This window comes from Antechinus flavipes, chromosome 1, assembly GCF_016432865.1.
Source record: "Antechinus flavipes isolate AdamAnt ecotype Samford, QLD, Australia chromosome 1, AdamAnt_v2, whole genome shotgun sequence".
Lineage (NCBI taxonomy): Eukaryota > Metazoa > Chordata > Mammalia > Dasyuromorphia > Dasyuridae > Antechinus > Antechinus flavipes.
In genome coordinates this window covers 52,444,816-52,470,030 of record NC_067398.1, presented here as the reverse complement: position 1 = coordinate 52,470,030, position 25,215 = coordinate 52,444,816, and the positions used below count along the sequence as shown (strand labels likewise).

The window sequence follows — 25,215 nt, the reverse complement described above, 5'->3', positions numbered from 1 at the left end:
CTGCCTCCTGGTAACAGATGAGACTTGTTAGCTAAGGTTGTCATGCTCCATGCAAAGCAACAGCCGGGGACTCCTGGATGACCCTCATCCTCCTTCCTCCTCTTCCCCAAGGGCTGTTTGTTTTCTGTACCAAGAGCCGCAGAGCTGAGCGATACTGGCAGAAAACCTTGCTGCAGATGGAGGAAATGGAGTCCCAGATCCGTGAAGAAATCCGCAAAGGTAATTTTGGAAGCCCACCCGGCAGGAGGACCCCAGGCAGGGTGGGATGGGAAGAGCGGTGGTTTGGAAGTTAGGAGACCTCGATTCCACATAGGCTTCTGTCATCTGGCCGTATGAAAAATGAGCCCCTCTATCCCAGTATCCCTGCTGTCCTGGAAGTATTGAAGGGGAGGAAGCCTGAGGCAGCCCTGTTTGGATAGGATGAAATCTTTACAGGAGGACGTATGGCTCATGTCTATCTTGGGTTTTCTGACCAACAGGCTTTGCTGAATTGCAGACAGACATGACAGACTTGACCAAAGAGCTGAACCGAAGCCAGGGCATCCCCTTCCTGGAATACAAGCACTTTGTGACCCGGACTTTCTTCCCCAAGGTCAGAAGCACCCCTGTTCAGAGCTGGGTCCTTCTGGAGGCCCCCAGTGACGTGGAACCTTGTGGTGTGATACAAAATGCAGGCTCTGGGAGTAGGAGAGGTACATGGGTTCTGGTCCAGGTTCTGCTATAGCTGAACTGGGTAACTTCACTTTTCCAAGTCTAAGTATTCTTATCCATCAAATAGCCATAGTAATGATCACTAGGGATGTTGAGAGGATGAAATGAAATAATGGCTGAAAAACAGCTTCATCTTCTGTAAAATGAGACTATCTGTTCACATCTAAACCCAAATCTCTAGCCTATGACCCTGACCATAGAGGCTGTTTTTGTCCTCTATTTGTAAGATTCAGAGTAGCCTTCCGAATTGCCCAAGATTACCCATTTACTAGTAGATTAGCCTGGACTATTTCCTGCTTCTCCAATCTCCCCAGCTTATGTCTTTTTCCAATGAACTACGTGGTTTTCCAGGCAATGGCCCAATGGAAAAGATCACTGCGTACATGTGGGGAAGGCAGCCGGCCCTTTGGTTGCTGAGTCTTATCTCTCCCCCTTCCCCAGATATTCCTTCAGCCATCCTGACACCCAGTATAAATCCCTGGGGTGCTGGTTCCTCTCTTCCTGGAGTCTGAGCTTACACTCCTGGTAGACTGGTTCCCCATTTTCATCGTCCATCTCAGAAATGGCCACATCCCACCCTGGCTGTGGATGAGATGCATCCAGTCCATGGGCCTCCCGCCTCCTGGTGTCCATTTGGCAGTGCCATCTGTTGCCTGCACAGCATCAATGAGCCCAGCATTCCTGGGGGCCCCATTGGGTGACCGCCTCTTCTGCCAGCCTTTCGTCTCCCCTGCACGGGCAAGGGTAGCCTTGTCCCAGATGCCTTTGGGAAGGTGAAAGGTGAGCTCAGAAAAACTCCCGAGGCTTTGCCGGACAGGGCCATACATAGTCCAGGCTTCTGCTTTATGGGAATCTCGAACTGCTGGGTTCCCCGGACTCTTCACTGGGAGATGCTAAAGCAATCCTGCTGCTTCCCAGATTTCCAGGTGGTTCATTTTACTGAGCTGGCAAAATGGTCTCCTTCCCCCAGCCCAGTGCTTGGAAAGTTTTACCATTGGAAAGAGACATCAAGTTTTTCTACTTGTTTGTATCCTAATTCATCCTTTAAGAAAAACAAAAGCTTTCCTAAGTTCCTCCCCACAGGGCAGTCTTGAGCCCTGGCATTCTGCTTAGAGAGCCAGCCAGGGATTAAAGGGCTCAGGGCTGGCCTGGCCAAGCTCACAGACCGAGGAAGCGAGGCCCAGTGGAGAGGGCCATAGGGGAGCCAGCCAGAGACTAAGGGGCTCAGGGCTGGCCTAGTCAGGCCCACAGACTAAAGGAAGAGAGGCCCAGTGGAGGGGCCACAGGGGAGCCAGCCAGGGACTAAGGGGCTCAGGGCTGGCCTGGCCAAGCTCACAGACTAAGGGAAGAGAGGCCCAGTGGAGAGGCCACAGAGGAACCAGCCAGGGACTAAGGGGCTCAGGGATGGCCTAGTCAGGCCCACAGACTAAGGGAAGAGAGGCCCAGTGGAGGGGCCACAGGGGAGCCAGCCAGGGACTAAGGGGCTCAGGGCTGGCCTGGCCAAGCTCACAGACTAAAGGAAGAGAGGCCCAGTGGAGAGGCCACAGGGGAGCCAGCCAGGGACTAAGGGGCTCAGGGCTGGCCTAGTCAGGCCCACAGACTAAAGGAAGAGAGGCCCAGTGGAGGGGCCACAGGGGAGCCAGCCAGGGACTAAGGGGCTCAGGGCTGGCCTGGCCAAGCTCACAGACTAAGGGAAGAGAGGCCCAGTGGAGAGGCCACAGAGGAACCAGCCAGGGACTAAGGGGCTCAGGGCTGGCCTGGCCAAGGTCACAGACCGAGGAAGCGAGGCCCAGGGGAGAGGGCCACAGGGGAGCCAGCCAGGGACTAAGGGGCTCAGGGCTGGCCTGGCCAAGCTCACAGACTAAGGAAAGAGAGACCCAGTGGAGGGGCCACAGGGGAGCCAGCCAGGGACTAAGGGGCTCAGGGCTGGCCTAGTCAGGCCCACAGACTAAAGGAAGAGAGGCCCAGTGGAGGGGCCACAGGGGAGCCAGCCAGGGACTAAGGGGCTCAGGGCTGGCCTAGTCAGGCCCACAGACTAAAGGAAGAGAGGCCCAGTGGAGAGGGCCACAAGGGAGCCAGCCAGGGACTAAGGGGCTCAGGGCTGGCCTAGTCAAGCTCACAGACTAAGGGAAGAGAGGCCCAGTGGAGGGGCCACAGGGGAGCCAGCCAGGGACTAAGGGGCTCAGGGCTGGCCTGGCCAAGCTCACAGACTAAAGGAAGAGAGGTCCAGTGGAGGGGCCACAGGGGAGCCAGCCAGGGACTAAGTGGCTCAGGGCTGGCCTGGCCAAGCTCACAGACCGAGGAAGCGAGGCCCAGGGGAGAGGGCCACAGGGGAGCCAGCCAGGGACTAAGGGGCTCAGGGCTGGCCTGGCCAAGCTCACAGACTAAGGGAAGAGAGGCCCAGTGGAGGGGCACAGGGGAGCCAGCCAGGGACTAAGGGGCTCAGGGCTGGCCTGGCCAAGCTCACAGACTAAAGGAAGAGAGGTCCAGTGGAGGGGCCACAGGGGAGCCAGCCAGGGACTAAGTGGCTCAGGGATGGCCTGGCCAAGCTCACAGACTAAGGGAAGAGAGGCCCAGTGGAGGGGCCACAGGGGAGCCAGCCAGGGACTAAGGGGCTCAGGGCTGGCCTAGTCAAGCTCACAGACTAAGGGAAGAGAGGCCCAGTGGAGGGGCCACAGGGGAGCCAGCCAGGGACTAAGGGGCTCAGGGCTGGCCTGGCCAAGCTCACAGACTAAAGGAAGCGAGGCCCAGTGGAGAGGGCCACAGGGGAGCCAGCCAGGGACTAAGGGGCTTAGGGCTGGCCTGGCCAAGCTCACAGACTAAGGGAAGAGAGGCCCAGTGGAGGGGCCACAGGGGAGCCAGCCAGGGACTAAGGGGCTCAGGGCTGGCCTGGCCAAGCTCACAGACTAAGGGAAGAGAGGCCCAGTGGAGGGGCCACAGGGGAGCCAGCCAGGGACTAAGGGGCTCAGGGCTGGCCTAGTCAGGCCCACAGACTAAAGGAAAAGAGGCCCAGTGGAGGGGCCACAGAGGAACCAGCCAGGGACTAAGGGGCTCAGGGCTGGCCTAGTCAAGCTCACAGACCTAGGAAGCGAGGCCCAGTGGAGAGGGCCATAGGGGAGCCAGCCAGGGACTAAGGGGCTCAGGGCTGGCCTGGCCAAGCTCATAGACTAAGGGAAGAGAGACCCAGTGGAGAGGGCCACAGGGGAGCCAGCCAGGGACTAAGGGGCTCAGGGCTGGCCTAGTCAGGCCCACAGACCGAGGAAGCGAGGCCCAGTGGAGGGGCCACAGAGGAACCAGCCAGGGACTAAGGGGCTCAGGGATGGCCTGGCCAAGCTCACAGACTAAAGGAAGAGAGGCCCAGTGGAGGGGCCACAGGGGAGCCAGCCAGGGACTAAGGGGCTCAGGGATGGCCTGGCCAAGCTCACAGACTAAAGGAAGAGAGGCCCAGTGGAGAGGGCCACAGGGGAGCCAGCCAGGGACTAAGGGGCTCAGGGCTGGCCTAGTCAGGCCCACAGACCGAGGAAGCGAGGCCCAGTGGAGGGGCCACAGAGGAACCAGCCAGGGACTAAGGGGCTCAGGGATGCCCTGGCCAGGCCCACAGGCCCAAGGAAGCGAGGCTCAGTGGAAGCAGCCAAGGGCCAGCAGAGGGGGGAGGTGGAGGGAGGTCCCTCCTTGGAGAATGGCTTTATGACTGTCTCCCATCCTTGTCCTGGTCTTTCTCTCCTTGCAGTGTTCCTCCCTCTATGAGGAGTGCTACATATTGCCTTCTCAGCCGCTCAACTCCCAGGGGGGAGCTCAGGTCCAGGAAACTCATCCACTACTTCTGGGGGAGTGGAAAGTGAGTATGCCAGACCCAAGCACTGCCCAGAGACCTGGAGCCCCGTGGCCGGGGACCAGATCCTCTCCATTTCAGACAGTCATTTCCTCTTCTGTCCCCCTCTGAGACTTTAGAGGCACAAAGGCATGAGATATGTGTCCCTCAGCCTTCCTGTTGGATTCCTTATCAAGCTGGGTCTGCCTGGAGATTCCAGATTCCAGCCCTCGGCCCCCCTCACTTATCATTCTCAATGGTGCTTGGAGCGGGGGTGGGGGCTGGGGGAAACTCATAGCCTGAGAGAGAAAGAGAGCACGGTTACAGCAGCCAGTCACCATCACCCCCTAAAGCAAGCTCATTTATGATTATTATTTCTAATGACAGCCAGACTCCATTAGCAAACGTGGCATGGCTGCATAGAACAGTTTTATCCTGGGTTGGATCATCCTTGTTGATTCCTGCTGGATTCAGCACCAGAGGAACTGGCTCTCACCTCCATCAGGGTTCTAGCTGTGGGATCTCAGTCACAGCATTAACCTCTCTGGTTCTCAATGCTCAAGGAGATGCAATAAGGGGTTGTCTTTGCCCCTTGACTGCAGCATCCACACAGTTATTCTGCATGGCTGGCCTTGGGATTAGGGTACTGGGGTGTGTGTCCCGAAGAGCTCCAAAGACGGGGGCGGTGATGCTCTGGACGGGCTGTGACCTTGCGGGATGGGCAGGGAGGTGGCAGGATTCAGTGAGGGGGCTTCTCTCAGCCTAGTTATCCCCAAGTGTAAGAGATGTAGGGATAGTCCACTCCTACACCGTGATTTACAAATGAGGAAACTGAATCCCACAGTGGTGAAATAACACAGCCGGGACATGATTGGAACCCAGCTCCTCTCATGGGAATACAAAGAACAGAGTTTGGAGTTAGGAAATCTGGGTTCTGGTCCCACCTCAGCCACTTGCTGTCTGTGTGCTCTTAGGGGAGTCACTTTGATCTTTCTCAGGCTAAGTTTCCTATTCTGTAAAAATAATTTAATTGCTCTCTAGGATCTTTTGCAATTCTGCATGCAAAGGGCGTCAAGCATATGTGCTTCTGCGCCTCCCATTCCCCATTTTACTTCTGGCTTCAAGTAACACCCACCCCAGAGCTCAGGGCTGGCCTGAGGGAAGCGAGGCCCAGGAGAGAGGGCCACAGGATGGGGGCCATGTAAGGGAAGCACCAAGGAGAGGAGAAGAGGGGTGGGCTGGCCTTCACCACCCATGGGAGCTTCTTAACCCCACTTTCCTCTGCAGATCCCCGAGAGCTGCCGGCCCAACATGGAGGAAGGGATCGCCCTATTCTCCACCTTACTCAACAACAAGCACTTCCTCATTGTCTTTGTCCATGCTTTGGAGCAGCAGAAGGATTTTGCTGTTCGAGATAGGTCAGTGAAACTATCCCCTCCTGGATCATAAAATGATATTCGATGATGCTGAAGGTTCCTTCATTCCCATGTCTCATGTTCTTCACAAATCACACTGTCATCTCATTCTTGCTAATAGTCATTATTATAGTAATGGACGTCCCTCCCTCACCTTTCTATGGTCCCATAAGAATGTAACAACTGTTGATTCCCAGACCTAAGAAATTGTGGAGGATACTGGAGAATGGCACTGAGTGCCATTAGCCCGGAGCCATGGAGAGCCTTGAAGGCCGGATCCTGAATCCTGTTGTAGGGCTATATCCCATCAATGAAGGATGCCTTCACGCCTTGCAGGGTGCACAGTGTTCTCCCTGTACCACCTTCCACATCCCACCTTTATACACATTGTCTCTCCCTCCTCAGTTCTACAGCATAGCTCCTCAAACACTTCCCACAAGAGACTTTCCCTGTCCCTACAATTGTTAATGCCACCAGCACCATCAAAATCACTTAGTCTTTATATATTCTGTGCCATGTGCCATGATAGTTGGCTTTGGAGCTAAGAACTGAATTCAAATCCATCCCAGACACATATTGATTCTGTAATCCTGGGCAAGTCATGGTGTTTAGGTCAATTTTTAGTTTAGGGTTTTTTTTTAATTTAGTTTAGGTTAGTTTAGGTCAAACTCACATCGAAATGGGACTTTGCCGAAGAATCCCCGTAGGCTGCATACAAACTTAGTTTTAAAATGTAATATTTGTTGTTGTTCTTCAGTAATGATTCATTTGTGTCCCATTTGGGGTTTTCTCGGCAAAGATTCTGGAGTGGATTGCCATTTCCTTCTCCAGCTCAGTTTACAGATGAGGAAACTGAGGTAAATAAGGTAAAGTGACATCCCAGAGTCACATAGCTAGTAAGTGTTGGAGCTGGATTTGAACTTAGGAAAATAACTCTAGGTCCAGTACTCTATCCATCTATCTATGCTTTAACTCATTTTATTTATTTTGCTAAATATTTCCCAATTACACTTTAGTCTAGTTCAGGATGCACTCAGGATTATTGTGGACAATAATTTGATAACTCTGCTCTAACAACTCTCTAAGATAGATCACAAACAAGGTGGCAACCTGTGCTGGTAGAGAGGGTTTCCTCCTCTGGAAGTTTCCTCTATCCATGACCTCCAGCTCTTTGTTGTATCAACCTGTGCTTTATACATACATTTACCTATATCCATCATGTTTCTCCTCAGCAAAGGGGAAGCTCCTTCATGGCTCATGAGGGACAATGGCTTTGCTCCACTTGGCGTATTTGTCATGAGGGTTTTATTTTGTTCTTGTGACTTATTTGTTGTGGAAGAAGATAAAGTAAAAGTTTGTTAATTAGGGAACATAATATAACGCAATTAAAAAGAAAGAATGTAAGCTGCCTGAGGACAAGATTTATTGACATTTAATCCTGTTGTCTCCATTGCTTGGAACCATATTTCATCCTTGCTGTTGAATTGAACTGGTTTCTGGGACCCCATCCTCAGGTGCAACCTGGCCTCCCTACTCACCATCGCTCTGCACGGAAAGCTGGAATACTACACCAGCATCATGAAGGACCTGCTTGTGGACCTCATTGATGCCTCAGCCTCCAAAAATCCCAAGCTGATGCTTCGCCGGACCGAGTCTGTGGTGGAGAAGATGCTCACCAATTGGATGTCCATCTGCATGTACAGCTACCTGCGGGTAAGGGATGGGAGAACTTAGGGCCTTTTGGGGTCTGTGGTAACTGTGACAGCTGCCCAGGTCTCTGAGCCTAGTTAAATCCAATTCAATTTAACTTAAGAAACTTTTCCCTTCAAGTACCTAGACTAGGGCTAGGTGCCTGGGGAGAGATGCAGAGAAGCTGCAAGATGGGATCCCTGTCCCTAAAGAGCCCACAGTGTGATAGAGGAGACAGAGGCTAAGATCATATGGTGTCTGCCCTGAGTGCTGGAGAATAAGGTTAAAGGAGGGAAAAATCAGTGTGATGGGTGGGTCAGTCAGTAAAGCTTGTTGAGCTAGGGTTTGAAGAATTGTTGGAAAAAAAAGGGAGAATATTCCCAGTTTGGAGGAATGCCACTAATGGTCCCTCTGGGCTCTGCCCTCCCCAGGTCTCATCTGGAGTCCGGGGGTCAGTTGTGGGCCCCAAGGTTTAAGAAAGATATTGCTATTCCAAGACTTGGGGGGGTGGAAAATGCCATCCTCCTCCAGAGAGAGAACTATGGAAACTGAGGGCACGTTGAAGCATGGTATTTTCACCTTTTGTTTTTTTGTTTCTTTTTTCTTGTGGATTTTTTCTGATTTTTTTTGGTCTGATTTTTCTTGCACAACATGACAAATGTGGAAATATATTTAAAAGGATTGCACATGTTTAACCTGTATCACATCGCTTGCTGTCTTGGGGAGGGGCGAGGTAAGGGAAGGAGGGAGAAAAAAATTGGAACACAAAATTTTACAAAAATGAATATCTTTGAATATATTGTGAAAATAAAATACTATCAAAAAAAGAGACATTGCTAGATTGGAGAACAGGCAGATCTTTAGATTTGGGTCCCAATAGGACATTCAGTTAAGGGTACGGGGGGGGAGGGATGTTCTGGTTAAAGAGAAGGTTCAGCATGTCATGGGGAAGGGGGGATTTCTTCTGAGTTCAGCCTGGTCCTGATGACTGATGAGGTCCCTTCCAGCTCGTTGAATGGCTCAGATAAACGTCTCGAGGTGGGAAAATAAACAAAGTATGTGTATACCATGGAATGGGGCAGTGTGTGCCATGGATAAAGGACCAGACTTTGTGTTAGAGAAACTGGGTTCTGCCTTATTCTGGCTCATGTAAGTCATTTAAGGTCTCCAGGCCCCAGAAACTCTCCAGTACTGTAAACTGCAGAACATGGTAGGGAGTTTTCTTATCAGCAGTTTTTTTTTCACTGTTGGAATCACAGATTTGGTCTGTGTTGTGTGAGAGTGAAGGGATCAACCACTGGAAGAGAGGGTTCATGCAGAGGAATATGAGTAGATATAATTGAATGGCTGGGCTGGGGCCAGAGAGAAGTTAGAATTGATCCTGAGGGTACTGGGCAGTTATTCAATGTTCTTGAGCAGGGACATTGAAATGATAAATTAGAATTGTAAGAAGATTCACAAATGGTCCAGCTCAATCTCAGAGCAAATGAGGTATCTCTAGTCTGCCACCAGCTACCAGGTTGGAATTGTGGTTCTCAGTCCAAGAAGTCTCACTAAAAAGCCATTGCTCTTACAAGTTCACCAAACACTTTCCTTCTCCCAACCTCCAGTCTGCACTGAGCTCTGAGGGCAATTGTGGAAGCAGAGGATCTTAGCCCTGGAAGACAAATTCTGTCAGTGTGATTTAGCTTAGGCATTTCATTTTACAGGAGGAGAAACTGAGGCTCAGAGAAGGAAAGTGGTGGGCTCAAGGCTATACAACTGATTAACCCAGAGCTGGGACTAGAACGCAGTTCTCCTGATGACGAGACCAGAAAGAAAGACAAAACAGCCTTGTTTTATATATGCGTTCACACATACAATGTATACACATACACATATATGTATGTATGTGTCTATAGTCTATTTTAAATATATGTACATATATACAATGTATATATACATACAAATATATGCATGTGTATGTAGTACATACATATATACACATAACATATAAACATATATGCATATGTGTATAGTATATCTTTATATATATACATGTACATATATACAATGTGTATATGCATATACATATAAATATGTATGTGTATATATAGTATATATATATCTGTATGCACATACACATACACATATAAATATGTATACATGTAGGTAGTATATCTTTATATATATACATACACACACGTATATATACAATGTGTACACACATGTAAATATGTGTGTATGTATATATTTATATATACATGCATGCACATACACATATACATATAACCATGTATGTATGTGAGTATAGTGTATTTTATATACACACATGTACATATACACATATTTAAATTCTCATTTTAGAAATGAGGAAATAGAGGCTCAGAAACGTTGTCATTTATTCCTGGGTGAAGAGCTAGTCAGTGTCAGAGCTGGGGTTCGAATTCAGGTCTTAGACACCAAACCTAGCCCTGCTTCCTTGATACCATGATACTCTAACCTCAGACACAGAATCCCAGGGAAGCATCTGTTCTAGGGATTTGAGAAAAACTCATTTCCCATCCAGCATTCAGCAAGAAGGGGGTAATTTGGGGCCCACTGCACAGGCTGCTTTCCGGCTTCTGTGGCAAAACAGCTAGAGTCCTGGCTTGGCTTTCTGGTAGCTGATGCAGTGTCTGTGTCCTGAGCATCACAGGAGTGGGCTCGGTTGGTGACATATGATGTGCTCAGCGTATTTCATGTGAGCAGCCTTGTCACCCTGGAGATCCTAAACCTGGAACTTGTCTCAAACCAGTTAAAATTGGATCCACATTGGCCATCAGTGACAAAGGCTGTGGAGTTGGTAGCTGGAGAGAATGCTGGGAAGGGGATGCTCTCTGCGTCTTGCTTTGGAGGCAAAAACTGTAGAAGTTTTGTGCAGAAATGTCCCCTCGTTCACATGCAGATGCATGCAAAAGTATACTCACAAACAGCCATTTACACACACTTGTACAAATGCTCCTATAATTACACAAAACTCACACATGGAACATAACATAGTCTAATTATATATTATGTTGCAATATATTATATATAATGAGAAAATATATTACTGTAGCATATAATTATATCTTATATAAGATACATATAGATACATATGATATGATTATAATGTATCGTTATCTAGTATCTAATATATAATTCTGTATTATAGAGTTACATATAATATAGTATTCCCTGTTATATATTGGATAACACAACTATATATTATCTATAATATATGGCATATCATTATATAATTTATAGTATAACCACATATAATTATATATCCTATAATTACACATTATGCTTGTTATGCTATATTATGTTATATTACATGCAATATATACAGGATATCCTAAAAGTCTGAGTCTGGTTTTAAGCTTTAATGTAACTTAAATACTGACAGTTTCAAGTTATTAAACCTTTAAGCTGAATTCAAACTTTTGGCACATCCTGTATACACACAGAGAAGCTTACACACATGGGCGTCAGCTGTAAAGAGTGCTGAATTCAGAAGTCAGTTTTTAAAAATATTGAGTTTGGGATAAGACGAGGTGAGTGTAAATCCGGCTCCAATGTTTCCTCCATCTGTGACCTCAGTTAAATTGCTCCAGACTTCAGTTTTTCTTTTTTTTTAACTATATCATAAAGGAGTAAGAGTATGATCTCCAAGGTCTCTTCCAGTCCCAGATCTCTGGTCCCAGGGTCCTTTGCAGCATTGATTTGTCCGAAGTCACACAGCTGGCTAGTGTCAGAAGTGAGGCAGGTCCTTAAGTCTCCTGAGTCTCAATCTGGAGGCTGTCTTTCCCTTCTCTCTCACCTCAGAAGGCTCCCTAGAAATTATTTCATCTGTCCCCAAACATTCATTGGATACAACTACCAAGTCATTGTTCCCTTCCGATGGAAGAATAAGAATGAGGATGAGAATGGACTTTAGAATCTGCTGTGAAATATGTAAGCCCACCCAGGCTGTCTGCCTTATGCTGGCATTTCTCCTCCTATTCTAGTGGAAAGCTTCTAGGGGAGGAGTGGACAGAACTCTGGTCTTGGAGAGTTCCACTCCGGCCTCAGGCACTTACTAGTGTCTGGGCAAATCATTGGCCTTTTTCTCCAGTCTCAGTTTCCTCATCTCTAAAAACAGGGCTGATAATAATACCTACCCTCCCATAATACCCACAAGCAGTTGTGAAGATCAAATGAGATTAATCATTGTAAAGCCCTTCGCACTGTGCCTGGCACAGAGTAGGCACTTTAGAAATGTCCACTTTTATCAATTCCATTAAATGAGCACTAATTAAAATGGTGTCTACTATAATATGCCAGCCCTTGAAGATAATTCAAGACAAAACCCTAAAAATAGAACCTGCCTTCAAAAAGCTTAGGTTCTGTTGTGAGATAAAACAAATTAATGAACAAGTGCAAGATAATATGGAAGAAAGGGTGTTCACAACTCACAAATAGAAGGAACAGAAAGGACTTTTAATAGGAGGAAGCCCACAAGCTGAACCCTGAAGGAAAATAGGGATTCTAACAAGTAAAGATATTGGTGGGGGGAGCTTACAAGCAATGAGGAGACAGTCTAGATGAAGGTTCAGAGAAGTGTAAATTAGCCAGTTTGGAAGGTTTGAAAGCTAGAAGCTATTAAGGGAAAATGGAGGTCTTCTAATGCAAACTGGAGAGTTCATCTTTCATGTTAAAGGAAATAGGGAGCCACAGATGGTTCCTAAACAGGAAAGTGTTGACGTTGTGCTTCAGTGAGCTTATTTTGGTAGCTATGTGGAGGCTGTGTTGAAGAAGGAAGTGCCTGGAAACTCCCTTAGTCCATCTCCCACTGTGACAAACCGGATTCCCATACAGCCAGCAGAAAAGGGACAAACAGTAACCACAGAAAATGGGGAAAATCATTTCCTCTAGTCCCACATGCTGGACTGCTGGCTTCAGCCACCTGAGCATGCTAGATGTAATCTGTTGTCTGGGTGCCCCCCATTGTTGAATTTCTCAAGAGAGCCTGGGGACAAGGGTCCGCCATTCAGGCCAGCCTCACTGATGTAATTCCAGGTTGAGTGCCCCGAGAGATGCCCACTTTCTCACACCTTGTGCCCACCCCTAGTCCTCGCCTGGTCCCAGTCCCTGACAGCTCTCTCTCAAAAGACATTTATGATGATGATGGGCTTGCTTTTCATTCCAAAGTGATTCTAGTTAATCATGGCATCTATTTGAAACAGCTGTTTCAGGGTCCCTCCGTGGTACAGTGGAAACTTTCCAGGCCCCTGGGCTGTGCCTGCTGAGTTAATATAACATGACACAGACATTTGTTTTATATTAGTGCTCTGCTGGCCCACTGGTCCTATCATTTTGGGAAAGAAGGAAAAAATGGAAGACGAACTGCTCTCTAAGGGGGGGGGGGGATCTCTAGATTTTCCATTAGTTGAAGCAGAGATAATAATAGGAAGCCATGAGAAGCCTCTGAGAATCCTAGAACCTTGCAGCTGGAAGGGGCTTTAGAACACAGAACATATGATTTAGCAAAATCAGAAATGTTAACATTGAGAGTCAGGACTTGAAGGAATCTAGAATATAAAATATTAGACTTGATGGGAGCTTGGATCATAGAAATGTACACTTAAAGGATATTAGAATAAGAGGGAACCTTACAACATGCAATATTAGACTTGATGGGAGCTTGGATCCTAGAAACGTACGCTTAAAGGATGTTAGAATAAGAGGGAACCTTACAACACACAATATTAGACTTGATGGGGGCTTGGAGTGTAGAAATGTATGCTTAAAGGATGTTAGAATAAGAGGGAACCTTACAACATAGAATATTAGACTTGATGGGAGCTTGGAGTGTAGAAATGTATGTTTAAAGGATGTTAGAATAAGAGAGAACCTTACAACACACAATATTAGACTTGATGGGGGCTTGGAGTGTAGAAACGTACACTTAAAGGACGTTAGAATAAGAGGGAATGTTACAACATAGAATATTAGACTTGATGGGAGCTTGGAGTGTAGAAATGTATGCTTAAAGGATGTTAGAATAAGAGGGAACCTTACAACATGGAATATTTGTTCTTGGCAGTTATCTTGGAACAAAGAAATGTTAACTCATAGAATGTCAGAACTGGAATATAGAACATTAGAGCTGTCAGAGACCTTGGAACACAGAACCATTAGCACATGGAATGACAATACTGGAAGGGAACTTGGGACATAAAATATTAGAGCACAGAATAGAAAATTAGAATGAGAAGGAATCTTGGAACATGTAATGTCACCTACAGAATGCCAGAAATAGAACATAGACTATTAGAGCTGGAGTGGATATTAGAACATAATCTAGTAGAAGGTAGAATCATGAAATAACAAAGATGGGAGGAACCTCATCTTCTAATGATCTCATTTTGCAAGTCAATTGATCAATATTAAATATTAAGCAACTCCTTTATTCAGCACATAAAAATGAAATATTCCCTATTTTTGAGAAGCTGATAGAGAGTGCTGAGAATCAAAAGGATGAAAGTACCTATTCATGGTCAAATATAGTCATGCAGCAGAATCGGGGCAGCAAAAATATTTTCCAGGTGAGGAATGTTGGCCTAGGCTTTGGGCTCCAATTCAGGAGAAGTTCCTGGGCTAAACGAGATAGAATTTTTTGTAAGTGGTCACACTAGCTGCTCATTAAACTTTTCTCCTTAGGTGGATCCTACTCCTTAGGCCCAAAAGCCTAAATAATTTGGCTTTATTCCTCCCCCCCCCCAATACTTCTTTATTGGTTAGGGAGAGCTTGGAGATATAATCTCTACTTTGTGGATAATGAACCCTTTCTCTCTACCAGGCCCCCCTCCATATCCATTTGAGACATCCGTGATGTCTCAAAGCTTGTCTTATCAGTGCTCAGGACAGAACTGGTTCTATCCTTCAGGGTGAGAGCAGACATCCTCATCAGAGCAGGAAAAATCAAAATGTAGCTATGGGTCAGCATTCGGGGAGGAGAAAGGGTTTGGCAAAAACTGCTCCTCCAGGATGTCCAACTGTCCTTTCAGTCACCCACTATACTTACTATCCCATGTTGGTTCTCAGGAACTAAAGAGCAATAAAGTTACATTATGCCGAGGCAGCTAGGTGGCTCAGTGGATAGAGCATGAGCCCTGAAATCAGAAGGATCTGAGTTCAAATCTGCCCCCAGACACAACATTTTCTAGCTGTGTGACCCTGGGCAAGTCACTTAGTCCCAATTGCCTTGGGGGGAAAAAAGTTACATTATGCTATGTCTTAGAGCATGACTGATTTTAGGGCTCAAGAGAACAGACCCCCATAGCTAGGCAAGTAACTTCACCTCTGATTGCTTTATTTTCCTCAGGTGAATCTCACAGAGTTGTGAGAATTAAATGAGATAAATGAGAAAATAATCAAATGAGATAAAATTTTGCATAATACCTAGCCCATAGCAGAAACTTGTTAAGTGTTTATTAACTAAAAAACCTTTGACTGGCTCCACTTGGCCAAACAGTGTCTGGCCAAAGAGTCCCTCAGTATCTGGGGATGTTCCCTACTGGCAGATGTGAACTCTAAATTATAAATCTCAAAGGGGGAAATCCAGTGGAGCATCAAGAAGGAAAATGGGTGCCAATGGCTTCCCATCAGGAATGGGAGTTGCTATCTGACCAATGTGGTCTTACCTATCTTGGACTCCAGTGTAGCCCACATGGCTATTCCAAAATTACTGGTGTAGTACTGTCAATTAAGGCCAGTGTGTGGATTTACACTCTGTCTTTATTCCAAAAGGAAATTCTGTTATAGGATAGAGAGATGTTAGAAAGTGACAGCAGTAGTTTTTCAAAGGACAAAACTTGAGTTCAAATCTGGTCTCAGACACTTAACATTTCCTGCTGTGTGACCCTGGGCAAGTCGCTTAACCGTAATTGTCTCAGAAAAAAAAAAGGCATCAATAAAGCTTTTTTTTCAGAATGTACACTGATCCAGGAGTCACGAGACTTGGGTTCTAGTCTTAACTGCCTCTGACTCACTGTGTATATGTGACTTTGGGCAGTGAATCAATTAGTAAATATTTGCAAAGCACCTACTATGTGCAAAGCTCCTGTCACAATGCTAAGGATGCAAAGATAAAAGAAACATTCTTTACCTTCAAAGAGCTGGCTTTCTTTTGGGGGAAATAACATGAATAATGTTAGCTTATGTAAAATAAGTTCACAAAAAATTCATTCTCCCCTAAATTTTAGAAGGGAGAGACTCTAGCAGTTGGAGGGATGAGGAAGAAGGTTTCACTGAGGAGGTGATATATGAACTGAGCTTTGAGGAAATGAGGTCCTCAGTTTTCTCATCTTTAAAATGAGTTTGGTTTTAAAGGTCCCTAGAGTCCCCTTTAGCTCAAGAATTCTGGGAGTCGGGGAGAAGGAAAAAGTCCCCAGGGAAAGGAAGATTGAGGTGGGACCTTGAGATTAAATATAAACTTCCACTTACTGTAAGGGAAATTTAAGGATAAAGCTCTGGCTAGGCTCCAGGGAATATTCCAAACAATATGTCTGGCTCATTAGAGAGAACAGGAGGGGGGAAAAGTCAACTTCAGCTCGTGAAACTTTTCCCTAAACATATGACCCAGAATCCCAGCTGTGGTCCAGAGCCATCCAAATGCTGCCATCCATCTTGGAGCTCCCACTATGGGGACAATGTCTGGCCACATTCAGACTCCCGTGTGACCCACAAGAACCCCTGTGTCCCAGCCACAATACCAGACTCAGTGAGAAGAGGCCAGAGCTGGACTGTCCTGGAAAACGGAACTTAACAGCTGAGATACCGATCTCTCCCTGCTGAATCCCCTCCACCCCCTGCCGAATCAGCATGGTTAAATTTCCCCTCGACTGGGCCAAGTCAGAGGGAGGTTTCTGACTTTGGTCCAAACCAGTTTTCCCAGCAGCCATCCAAGGAACCACCGGAGCTGCCCATCCCTACTTTGCTGCTTCCCAAACTTGGGTATCTGATTAGGGGGTTGCAGGTTTTTACCGCAGCCCACGGTTTCCGGCTCTCTGGGCCAAGGATCAATTTAAAACTGAAACAAATGAGGGATATGAATTTCCCCATCCCCCAGCCCACCCCTCTCCATTCCCATCCCCGACTCAAATAAGACCAGCCAAAAGTGATCAGTCCAGGAGCCCAGGGATGCTCGGGCATCTGGAATGTTCTCAATTCCAGAGGGACTACCAAAAGGCTGGGAAGTGACTGTGTTCCTGAGGTCTGTTCATAGACGAGGGATTAACCCAGCAGAATTTAATAACAATGGACTATTTTTAGGATTCTGGAAGGTTTTCTAAACAATGTAGGGTTGGTCCCAAGTTTGGGTCTCCAGAAGATTTGGAACCCAGATTGATGAGTTGATTACTAACCATCATCCCCTTCTGGAGATCAGGAAAAGCATGTTGGTAAAAAGTAGGCTTCTGGCCACGGGATAGGATGTTAATCAAGTGTCAATCAATTAGTCAATCAATAGCATTTGTTAAACACATATAATTAAGATTATTCAGAGAACTCCCAGAAAAGGAAATTCCCCCTGCCATTGCAAGATGGCATCTTCTACAACTTAGTAGCAGGCATTTAATAAGTGCTCATCGATTGATTGATTTTGACACTTGGATGACATTCTGCCTTTGGCCAGAGGATGCTCCTTAGGCACACATATTTGTGTAGGACTCTCCTGTCTGGTTTCCAAGATCAGATGGGAGCGCGTGAGTGGGTGGTCTTTTGGCTCCTTGAAGAAAGCTTTTGGTTAATCCCTGTTCCCATCCCCATTTTCTTCTGTTTCCTCAGGAGACCGTGGGTGAGCCCTTCTTCCTGCTCCTGTGTGCCATCAAACAGCAGATTAACAAAGGATCCATCGATGCAATCACCGGGAAGGCTCGCTACACTCTTAATGAGGAGTGGCTGCTGAGAGAAAACATAGAAGCCAAACCCAGAGTGAGCCACAGCAGTACCTGTGGAGGAGATCTCTCCACCCAGAGATGGGTTTTGGGAGTAGAAGGGATTGATTAGAGTAGCTGCCGTTACAGGTGCCCAGATCACATCTGGCATCCGACTCAGCTGAAGAACATGGCTAAGCCAGGGAACGGGGATGAAGGGATTAGGAATTTCTCCTTCTAGAGAAAAGACTTCCTTGGGGGATGTGATAGCTCTCTTCAAAAGCTGATAATGTGGAAAACAGATTAGACATGTTCTGCTTGGCCCCAGAGGAGAGAATAAGAACAAATGAGTGGGAGTTGTTTGAGGAAGATGAATTTTGCTGTAATGTAAGAAAGGCCTTTCCAATAAGGAGACTTACACAAAAGTTGAGTGGGCAGCCTCCGGAGAGAGCAAGTTTCTATTCCTTGGGCTCCTCAAATGACAGCTGGACATCCACTTGTCAGGGAAGTGGTTGAAAGGAATCTTGGTCAGCTTGCTAAGGTCCCCTTAAATTCCAAAGTTCTATGTTCTCTGATTCTGTGCCTCTGGCTGTGTACAGTAAGGACTTGGCTGGCAAAAGAAGCACAAAAGCAAGATATAATTGGTTTACCTTTCTGCTCAAGAAGGGAGGCCCTGTCATTGCACCAGATCCAAGCAGCTGTTTTTTTGGAGGGAGTTGTTTGTTTTTTTTGGAGGAGCGAGCTAGTTGTTAGGATTAAACCCCACTGAACAACAGGGAAATGTATTAATCAGTCATCCAGGATGGGGGGGCTTGCCATTAGTTGGGTGTCTAGGAAGGCAGGGATGGGTCTGTCAATGTCCCTACAGCCTCCACAAAAGCCAAGCTGGCACCGGCCTCCCTGTCCCCTAGTCAGGCTCAGCTTTTCACAGGTGACTTTCAGGAAGGAGGAATTCAGCCCTTGCTAGAAAGCAAAGTATTGTTTGCCAGTCTAATCACAGACCTGGAAAGTACCTGGGTAGGGCTTATAACCTCAGATGACTACTGGTGTTCTCACCCTTATTTCTTCTTTTCTCTCCCCAGAACCTAAACGTGTCCTTCCAGGGCTGTGGTATGGACTCTTTGAGTGTTCGGGCCATGGACACAGATACGCTGACTCAAGTGAAGGAAAAGATCCTGGAGGCTTTCTGCAAGAATGTCCCCTACTCCCAGTGGCCCAGAGTGGAAGAAGTTGACTTGGGTGAGCACTTTACAAATGGTACCCATAGATAGACGTTGAGACTTGCTAGAATTGGAACCGAGTCTTCTGAGTTGGAACTGGCGAAAAGGCCTGGGTAGGTTTTTCTCACTCTAAAGGCAAGTAGTTGCTCACAAATGATACCTCACCCCCAAGAACCACCAAAGTTCCTCATACTCAGTCAGGGCTTTGTGCTTTTATGAGATCTTTTACTAGCTAAGTATTAGATTTCATCCATGATCAGCTCTGGGAGGGAGGTGCTGAGAAAATATGTAGAGCCCTTGTGAATTTTAAACTGCCATATAAATGTTAGTTCTGACAATTACTGTCATTCCCATCGTAGAGATTATGAGAGCGAAACAAAAAGATCTGGGATTGTCTTACCCAAGAGCACACAGGCAGACAGGAGCAGATCAAGACAATGTGGTTGTGGAAAAGAGCACAGTTGGGAGTTAGGAGCCCGAGTTCGAGGCCTGGCTCTTTGGGTGAAAGCTATAGATACAACCCAGAGTCCAATGGAATATTTGAGAAATCCTTATACTAATCCCGTGGAAGAAGATGGTGAGACAGGGGGTAGACAAGAGTATGCATAATTAAGTGAACTCAGAACTAGTTGAATGGTTGGACCACGGTTTGGGTAAAGACAGATGGAGTGCTCATCAAATCTGCAGACAACGCAGAATTGGGGTAGATGGCTAACACATTGACTGACAGAATCACAATTTGAAAATATCTTGACAGGTTGGAATATTGGGCTGAATATAACAAGATAAAATATAATGGGGACAAATGCAAAGTCTTTCACTTGAGTTTTTTTTTAAATCAGCTTTGCCTGTACAACATGTGGTTACAAACAGTTTATCAGGAAAAAAAAAAAAAGTGGGAATTTTAGTCGATGGCAAGCTCAGTGTGAGCTTGCATGTGATAGCATAGGCAAGAAAGCTGATATCATTCTGGACTGCATGAAAAGAGATGGTATCCAGCGCTAGGGAGGTGCCCTATTTTCAGACTGTAGTGGGAGCATCACGTTCCCTTCTGGGTACTACATTTTCAGAGAGATACTAACAAATTGGAGAGGGTTAAAGAAGAGCATCCAGAATGATGAAGGGCTTTAGGTGCATACCCTTGGGAAATGAAGTGAAGATATTTGAAGGCTTAAGGAAGAAATGATAGGTGTCTTTAAAGAGCTCTTGAGAATAGAGAGAATAGGATAGAGCACCAGCGCTGAAGTCAGGAGGATCTGAGTTCAAATGTGACTTAGACACTTAACACTTCCTAGCTGTGTGACTGTGGGCAAGTCACTTGATAAAAGGGCCACTTTCCTAACCATTAGAACTATCCAAAAGTGGAATGGGATTCCTTTGGACATCATGGGTTCCCTCATATTGGAAACATTCAAGTGAAGACTACTGGCCAGTTATGTTATACAGGGGATTCTTGTTCAGGTGTAGGTTCCCTTCTGTGCTGAAGTCCCTTCTGTGACTCAGAGTCTGTGATTCTGACTGTGTGGTCTTGGACGTGACATTTTATCTCTATAGGATTTAGTTTCTTTAGTTGTCAAATAAAATAGTTGTACTAAATCAAGGTTTCTTAACTTGGGAAGCCACTCTGGTAAAGCCTTATGAAGGCTTGCTTACAAGCATCTTTTTTAATGCACAAAATGAAATACAAATTACAATGACGAGGATTACAGATGAATCCAATTATATTGAAATAGTTATCAAAATATTTTAAAATAAACAAAACCTGATCATGGATCCTAGATTAGGAATCCCTGGCCTAGTTGTTTGGTCTCTTTAATGCCCTGTGTCTAGTCTCTCCAAGGCTAATCACCATAGTACTCTTCCCAATTCTTAAGCCAGTACATTAGCCCCTCCCTCATGCTGTCTCCCCACTTTCCTCCCCATCCCCACTTTCCTTCCCCAATTCCCCATCCATCGCTTCCTCTAGTCCACCCTCAATGTCACTCTCTTAACAATCAGAGAAAGCAGGGACAACTCAAGGGTTCTAGGGGCTTCTTTAGAGCCCAGGCTATGGTCCCAAAGAAGGTAATAGAATCCTTCACACATCAGGGAAGCATTTCCGGAGAATCTCCCACCTGGAGTTCGAGAGTGAGTGGGTGGAGAAGTGGGGGGTGGGTGGGTAGGATAATCCCAAAGCCATGCAAGCAGTAGCCTGTGTCCACAAAGATCTTATAATAGAGTAGACAAGGCTGAGACTAGCACTTACGAAAGACATAGAAATAATGACAAAGCAATGTAAAGACATACAGGATAACAGAACCCAGATTTAATATGGAAGGAAGAGCTGGGAAGAGAGACTATTCCATAAGGATCAGAATGGAACTTGACCCTCACCTCCCCAGCCTCCCTGCCCCTACCTCAGCATGGTCTCAACCCCCCACATCTCTCTCTTTAGAGTGGTTTGCTTCAAGTACCCACAGTTACATTCTACGAGACCTGGATGACACTTCTGTGGTAGAAGATGGCCGGAAAAAACTCAACACCTTAGCACATTATAAGGTAAAGCAGCCCCAACTCTCTTTCTCCCTGTCTGCTCATTCCCCTTTCCCTGCCTTAAACTAAAGCTCTCCAGGCCCTTCCCCCATCCTACCCTGATCCTTCTGAGCTCAGTCCCTTTACACACTTCACCCCATCCTGAGTTCTGTATGTCCAGGACCCTCTCTTAAAAGCCCTCATCCCACCCTGACCTCTGTACCCCCAATCCTCCCTGCCCTAGCCAGTTCTCAGTCCTTTCAGATGCCTCATCCCACCCTGAGCTCTGAACCCCCAATCCCTCCTGCCTCATCCAGTGCTCAGTCCCTCCAGAGCCTTCCTGTTCCCTTGGTCAGAACTCCATCATTCACCTCGCTTGTGACTCCCTGTCTCGGTTATGTGCCCATCCGTGGGCACATGCCAAGTGTGACTGATTTGGATTCTCCAGCCCCTTAGAGAGCTGGCCCAATGCCCAGCTGTCCTAGGCTTTGACTCTTCTAGCTTTGCCTCTTCCCTCCCAGATCCCTGAAGGAGCTTCACTGGCCATGAGCCTGACAGACAAGAAAGACGGCACTCTGAGTCGAGGTAATTTCCTGCCCTGGCCTCTCTGAGTAGACAGAGCTCATTGGATGTCCCGGGTTCTAGGACCTTCACTTTCCTTTATGCCTTGGGCTCATAAAAAGTCACCCGCTAATGAGTTAACTCAGTGGAAGGAGAGTCGACTTTGTCAGCTGGATTTGAAACAGAACTGAAGAGGTTTCTGGTAGTGATGATGGTGTTGGAGGACGAGATAGAGCACTGGTTTCAAAGACCTGAGTTCAATCCTGATACTGACATTTAGTGCTTACATGGCTCTTAGGCAACTTACTTGTTCCTGAGCCTCAGTTTCTCATTCACAAAATGAGGAGTTGGCTAGATCAAGTACCTCTAAGGTCTCTTCCAGCTCTCAGTTGAGAGATCTTATTATCCTATGCTATTGATAAAGCCCTTAAAGTGATATATACAGAAGGTCTTAAAGGGACAGTGGATTCTTTGCAGGCTGGCAGCCAGGGATGTTAGGAGTGGGGGGCAGAGAAAAGGGAGGAGAGGGAGAGTGGAGACTCATGTTTGGTTTCCCCCAGCATGTAGTAGGTATACGTGATCATTGATCACTTGGCACATTTGTTAATTAACAAAGGGAAACGAGTTTTCCATCGGGAGGATGTGGTGGGTTTTGGTTCTCTCCAGGTGACCCCAAGTGAGAGGCCAAGGCTAGACCTAAAATCACTCCCTGATCCATCAGCCAAGCCTTCAAACTGCAGCCTGAGTATGGCCCACATGTGGCCCGTCAGGTGGCTCATCCCACAACTGGGAGCAGCTGTCTCTGCCTTTTCCCAAACAAAAGACATTAGGGCAAAGTAGAAGAAACACGGGCTGTGAAGACAAAGGCCTGAGTTCAGATTTGACTTCTGATTGTTTACTTTCTATGTGGCCGAGTAACAGCCTTCCCTGGGCCCTCAGGGTACTCATCCGTGAAATGAGGGTGTGGGACTAGCTGGCCTCTCAGGCCCCCCTTTTAGCTCTGAATCTCGGCTCCTGTTATCCCCTTGGGTGCTGAGCTCCCCACCCCAATCCCTGCTATGGGGGGTAGCCAGGCAGTGGGCACAAGGGAGGGCAGAATCCAATCTCTCCAGCCTCCCTTCCCCCTTTCCTTTTGTTCTCTCCCTGATCCTTTGTTTTGACTTTTTTCTTTTGCAGTGAAGGATTTGGACACTGAAAAATATTTTCATTTAGTAAGTATCGGATTCCAAAAGCAATTGAGGTTAATAACAGTCCTTTCAGTGTGTGGCCAGAAGTCTTGTCTTCGTCCTTTGCTTTCTTTCCTCCCACTTCCTCTGTAGGAAATTCTGCTTTGGATTGAGCCCAGCTCCCAAGCAGACTGTGTCGGTGAGGAGTCACAGAGCCACACAATGAATCTGTGTGTGTGTGCATGGGTGCGCGCGCGCACACACACACACACACGCACACACACACACACACACACACACACACACACACATACTCACACACATTCACACCCAGGCTCGCTCCCTCACACATCCCCACACGCCCCATCACCATCCCGACCATTGGCTCTTTGTTGTGCTTGCAAAAAAGCGTGAATCACTAATGGGGCACAGGCGGCAATCTCAGTCTCTCCCCGCTTAATTAGGGGGTGACGAGGCTGTGACCCCCGGCAGTGTCAGGGGCAGAGTGGGGAGAATGCTTTCCATGTGTCTGCACAGACAGAGAGGTTTGTGTGGGGGGCCGGATGGCCTGTGATCAGGCCGCCACGGGGCCAGAAGGAAGCCAAGGGGAGACACTTTGTTCTTGCCGTCTTGGATGGGTTGCCCCCCCCCTTCTGAAGGGTGATGGGTGTTGGAAGAGGGGCCAAGGTTTTGCATCTGCAAAGAGCAGAGCTCAAGTGAAAACCATGTGTAGAAGGGCCTTTCTGGTGCCGTGCCCCTGCCCATCGGCCAGCCTTGGCAAATGCTTTTTTCCTGGTGGATTTATTTCCTTCCCTTTGAAGCTAGGAAGAGAGCTTACCTCAAGGTTAAGAGTGTTTCAACATGGTCTGCATCAGAGAATAAATCAGCCAGTTACCTGGGTATCATATAAAAAGGGATTTCTGCCTCCCACTCCCCCCTCGCCTTCTTCCGCTACTTCCCAGCCTGCCCAAGGACCCAACCGGGCAGGGGGGATGGGGGAGCAGAATGGAGGGAGGAGATTCCATTCCTCTAGGGAGCATGCAGCCTAGCTGAGAAGCCAAGCCTAGCCCACTGGGAACAATTGTAAAGCACTCTGCAGTTTGGAGTAGAAAGAATACTAGACATGGAGCCCTAGCACATAATTCAGTCCCACCTCTGCTACTTATTAGCTGGGTGAGCTTCGGCAAGTCACTTCCTGTGCCTCAGTTTCCTCATCTGTAACATGAAGAAGCCTCTGAAGCCCTTCTGATCCAATTGATCTAATGTTCTTAGGAACCCAGGAAAATCATGTAAAAACTCTGAGACTCAGTTTCTTTATCTGTAACATGAAGGAGCCTCTGAGGTCCTTCCGATCCAATGTTTTTCAGAACCCAGGAAAATCATGTAAACCCTCCATGACTCAGTGTCCTCATCTGTAATGGAAGGAACCTCTGCGGCCCCCAGATCTAGATTATGAAATAGAGGAAATCATAGAACCTCGTGGTATACCACATAAAGAATAGCTGGGGGTGGGGGCAGAAGAAAATCCCATTAGAGAAGCTTCAGATTCCCTGAGTATGTGCCGGGCCCTCTGTGCAGGTTGTGCTAGAAGCTCCAGGAGATCATGAGGTTGTTCCTGCTCCCACCCAGGAGCCCAGGAGGGCTGAGAATAAATGACTGCAGGCAGGCTGGGTAGAGCGGCACAAGGTGCTATCAGAGCTTAGAGATCACTTCCTGATGGGGAAAATCAAAGCAGGACTCCTGGAGGAGGCAGGGATTTTTGCCTGGCAGAGATGGGAGGCAAGTCTAACAGACAGAAAAAATGGTGTGATCAGAGGTATTGAGGCTGGAAAGCATGAAACATATTCAGAGAATGACAAGTAGTTGAGTTAGTTGGAAGATGGACCATTTTGTAGAAGGCCTTGAATGCCAAGTTAAGGAAGCAGCAGTTTTGTGCATGGAGTTAGGGACATGAATTCCAATCCTGTCTCAGATATTTTCTGGCTGTATAAATGGACAAGAATTTGACCTTTTCAGGCCTCAGTTGTTTCATCTGGGAGGCGATTTGACAGTCTCTCAAGTCCCTTCCAACTCTAAATCTATGATCCAATATTCTTAGGAACCTGTGAAAATCATATAAACCCTCTGTGACTCAATTTCCTCATCTGTAAAATTAGGGGTTTGGACTCGTGGTTCAGTTACTTTTCAGTTGTGTCCAACTTTTTGTGACCC

At 47.0% G+C, this 25,215-nt stretch overlaps 1 protein-coding gene across 1 annotated transcript in view; it reads left to right on the top strand.

Annotated features, from left to right (window-relative positions):
• PLXND1 (plexin D1) overlaps positions 1-25,215 on the top strand; it is a 198,657-nt gene that overhangs the window by 152,192 nt on the left and 21,250 nt on the right. Inside the window, exons 21-30 of the mRNA XM_051982802.1 lie at positions 112-219; positions 480-592; positions 4,442-4,549; positions 5,810-5,940; positions 7,452-7,650; positions 17,458-17,604; positions 18,629-18,785; positions 21,201-21,304; positions 21,799-21,862; positions 23,015-23,049. Of these exons, the coding sequence (XP_051838762.1) occupies positions 112-219; positions 480-592; positions 4,442-4,549; positions 5,810-5,940; positions 7,452-7,650; positions 17,458-17,604; positions 18,629-18,785; positions 21,201-21,304; positions 21,799-21,862; positions 23,015-23,049 (1,166 nt within the window). The remainder of the gene's footprint in view (positions 1-111; positions 220-479; positions 593-4,441; positions 4,550-5,809; positions 5,941-7,451; positions 7,651-17,457; positions 17,605-18,628; positions 18,786-21,200; positions 21,305-21,798; positions 21,863-23,014; positions 23,050-25,215) is intronic.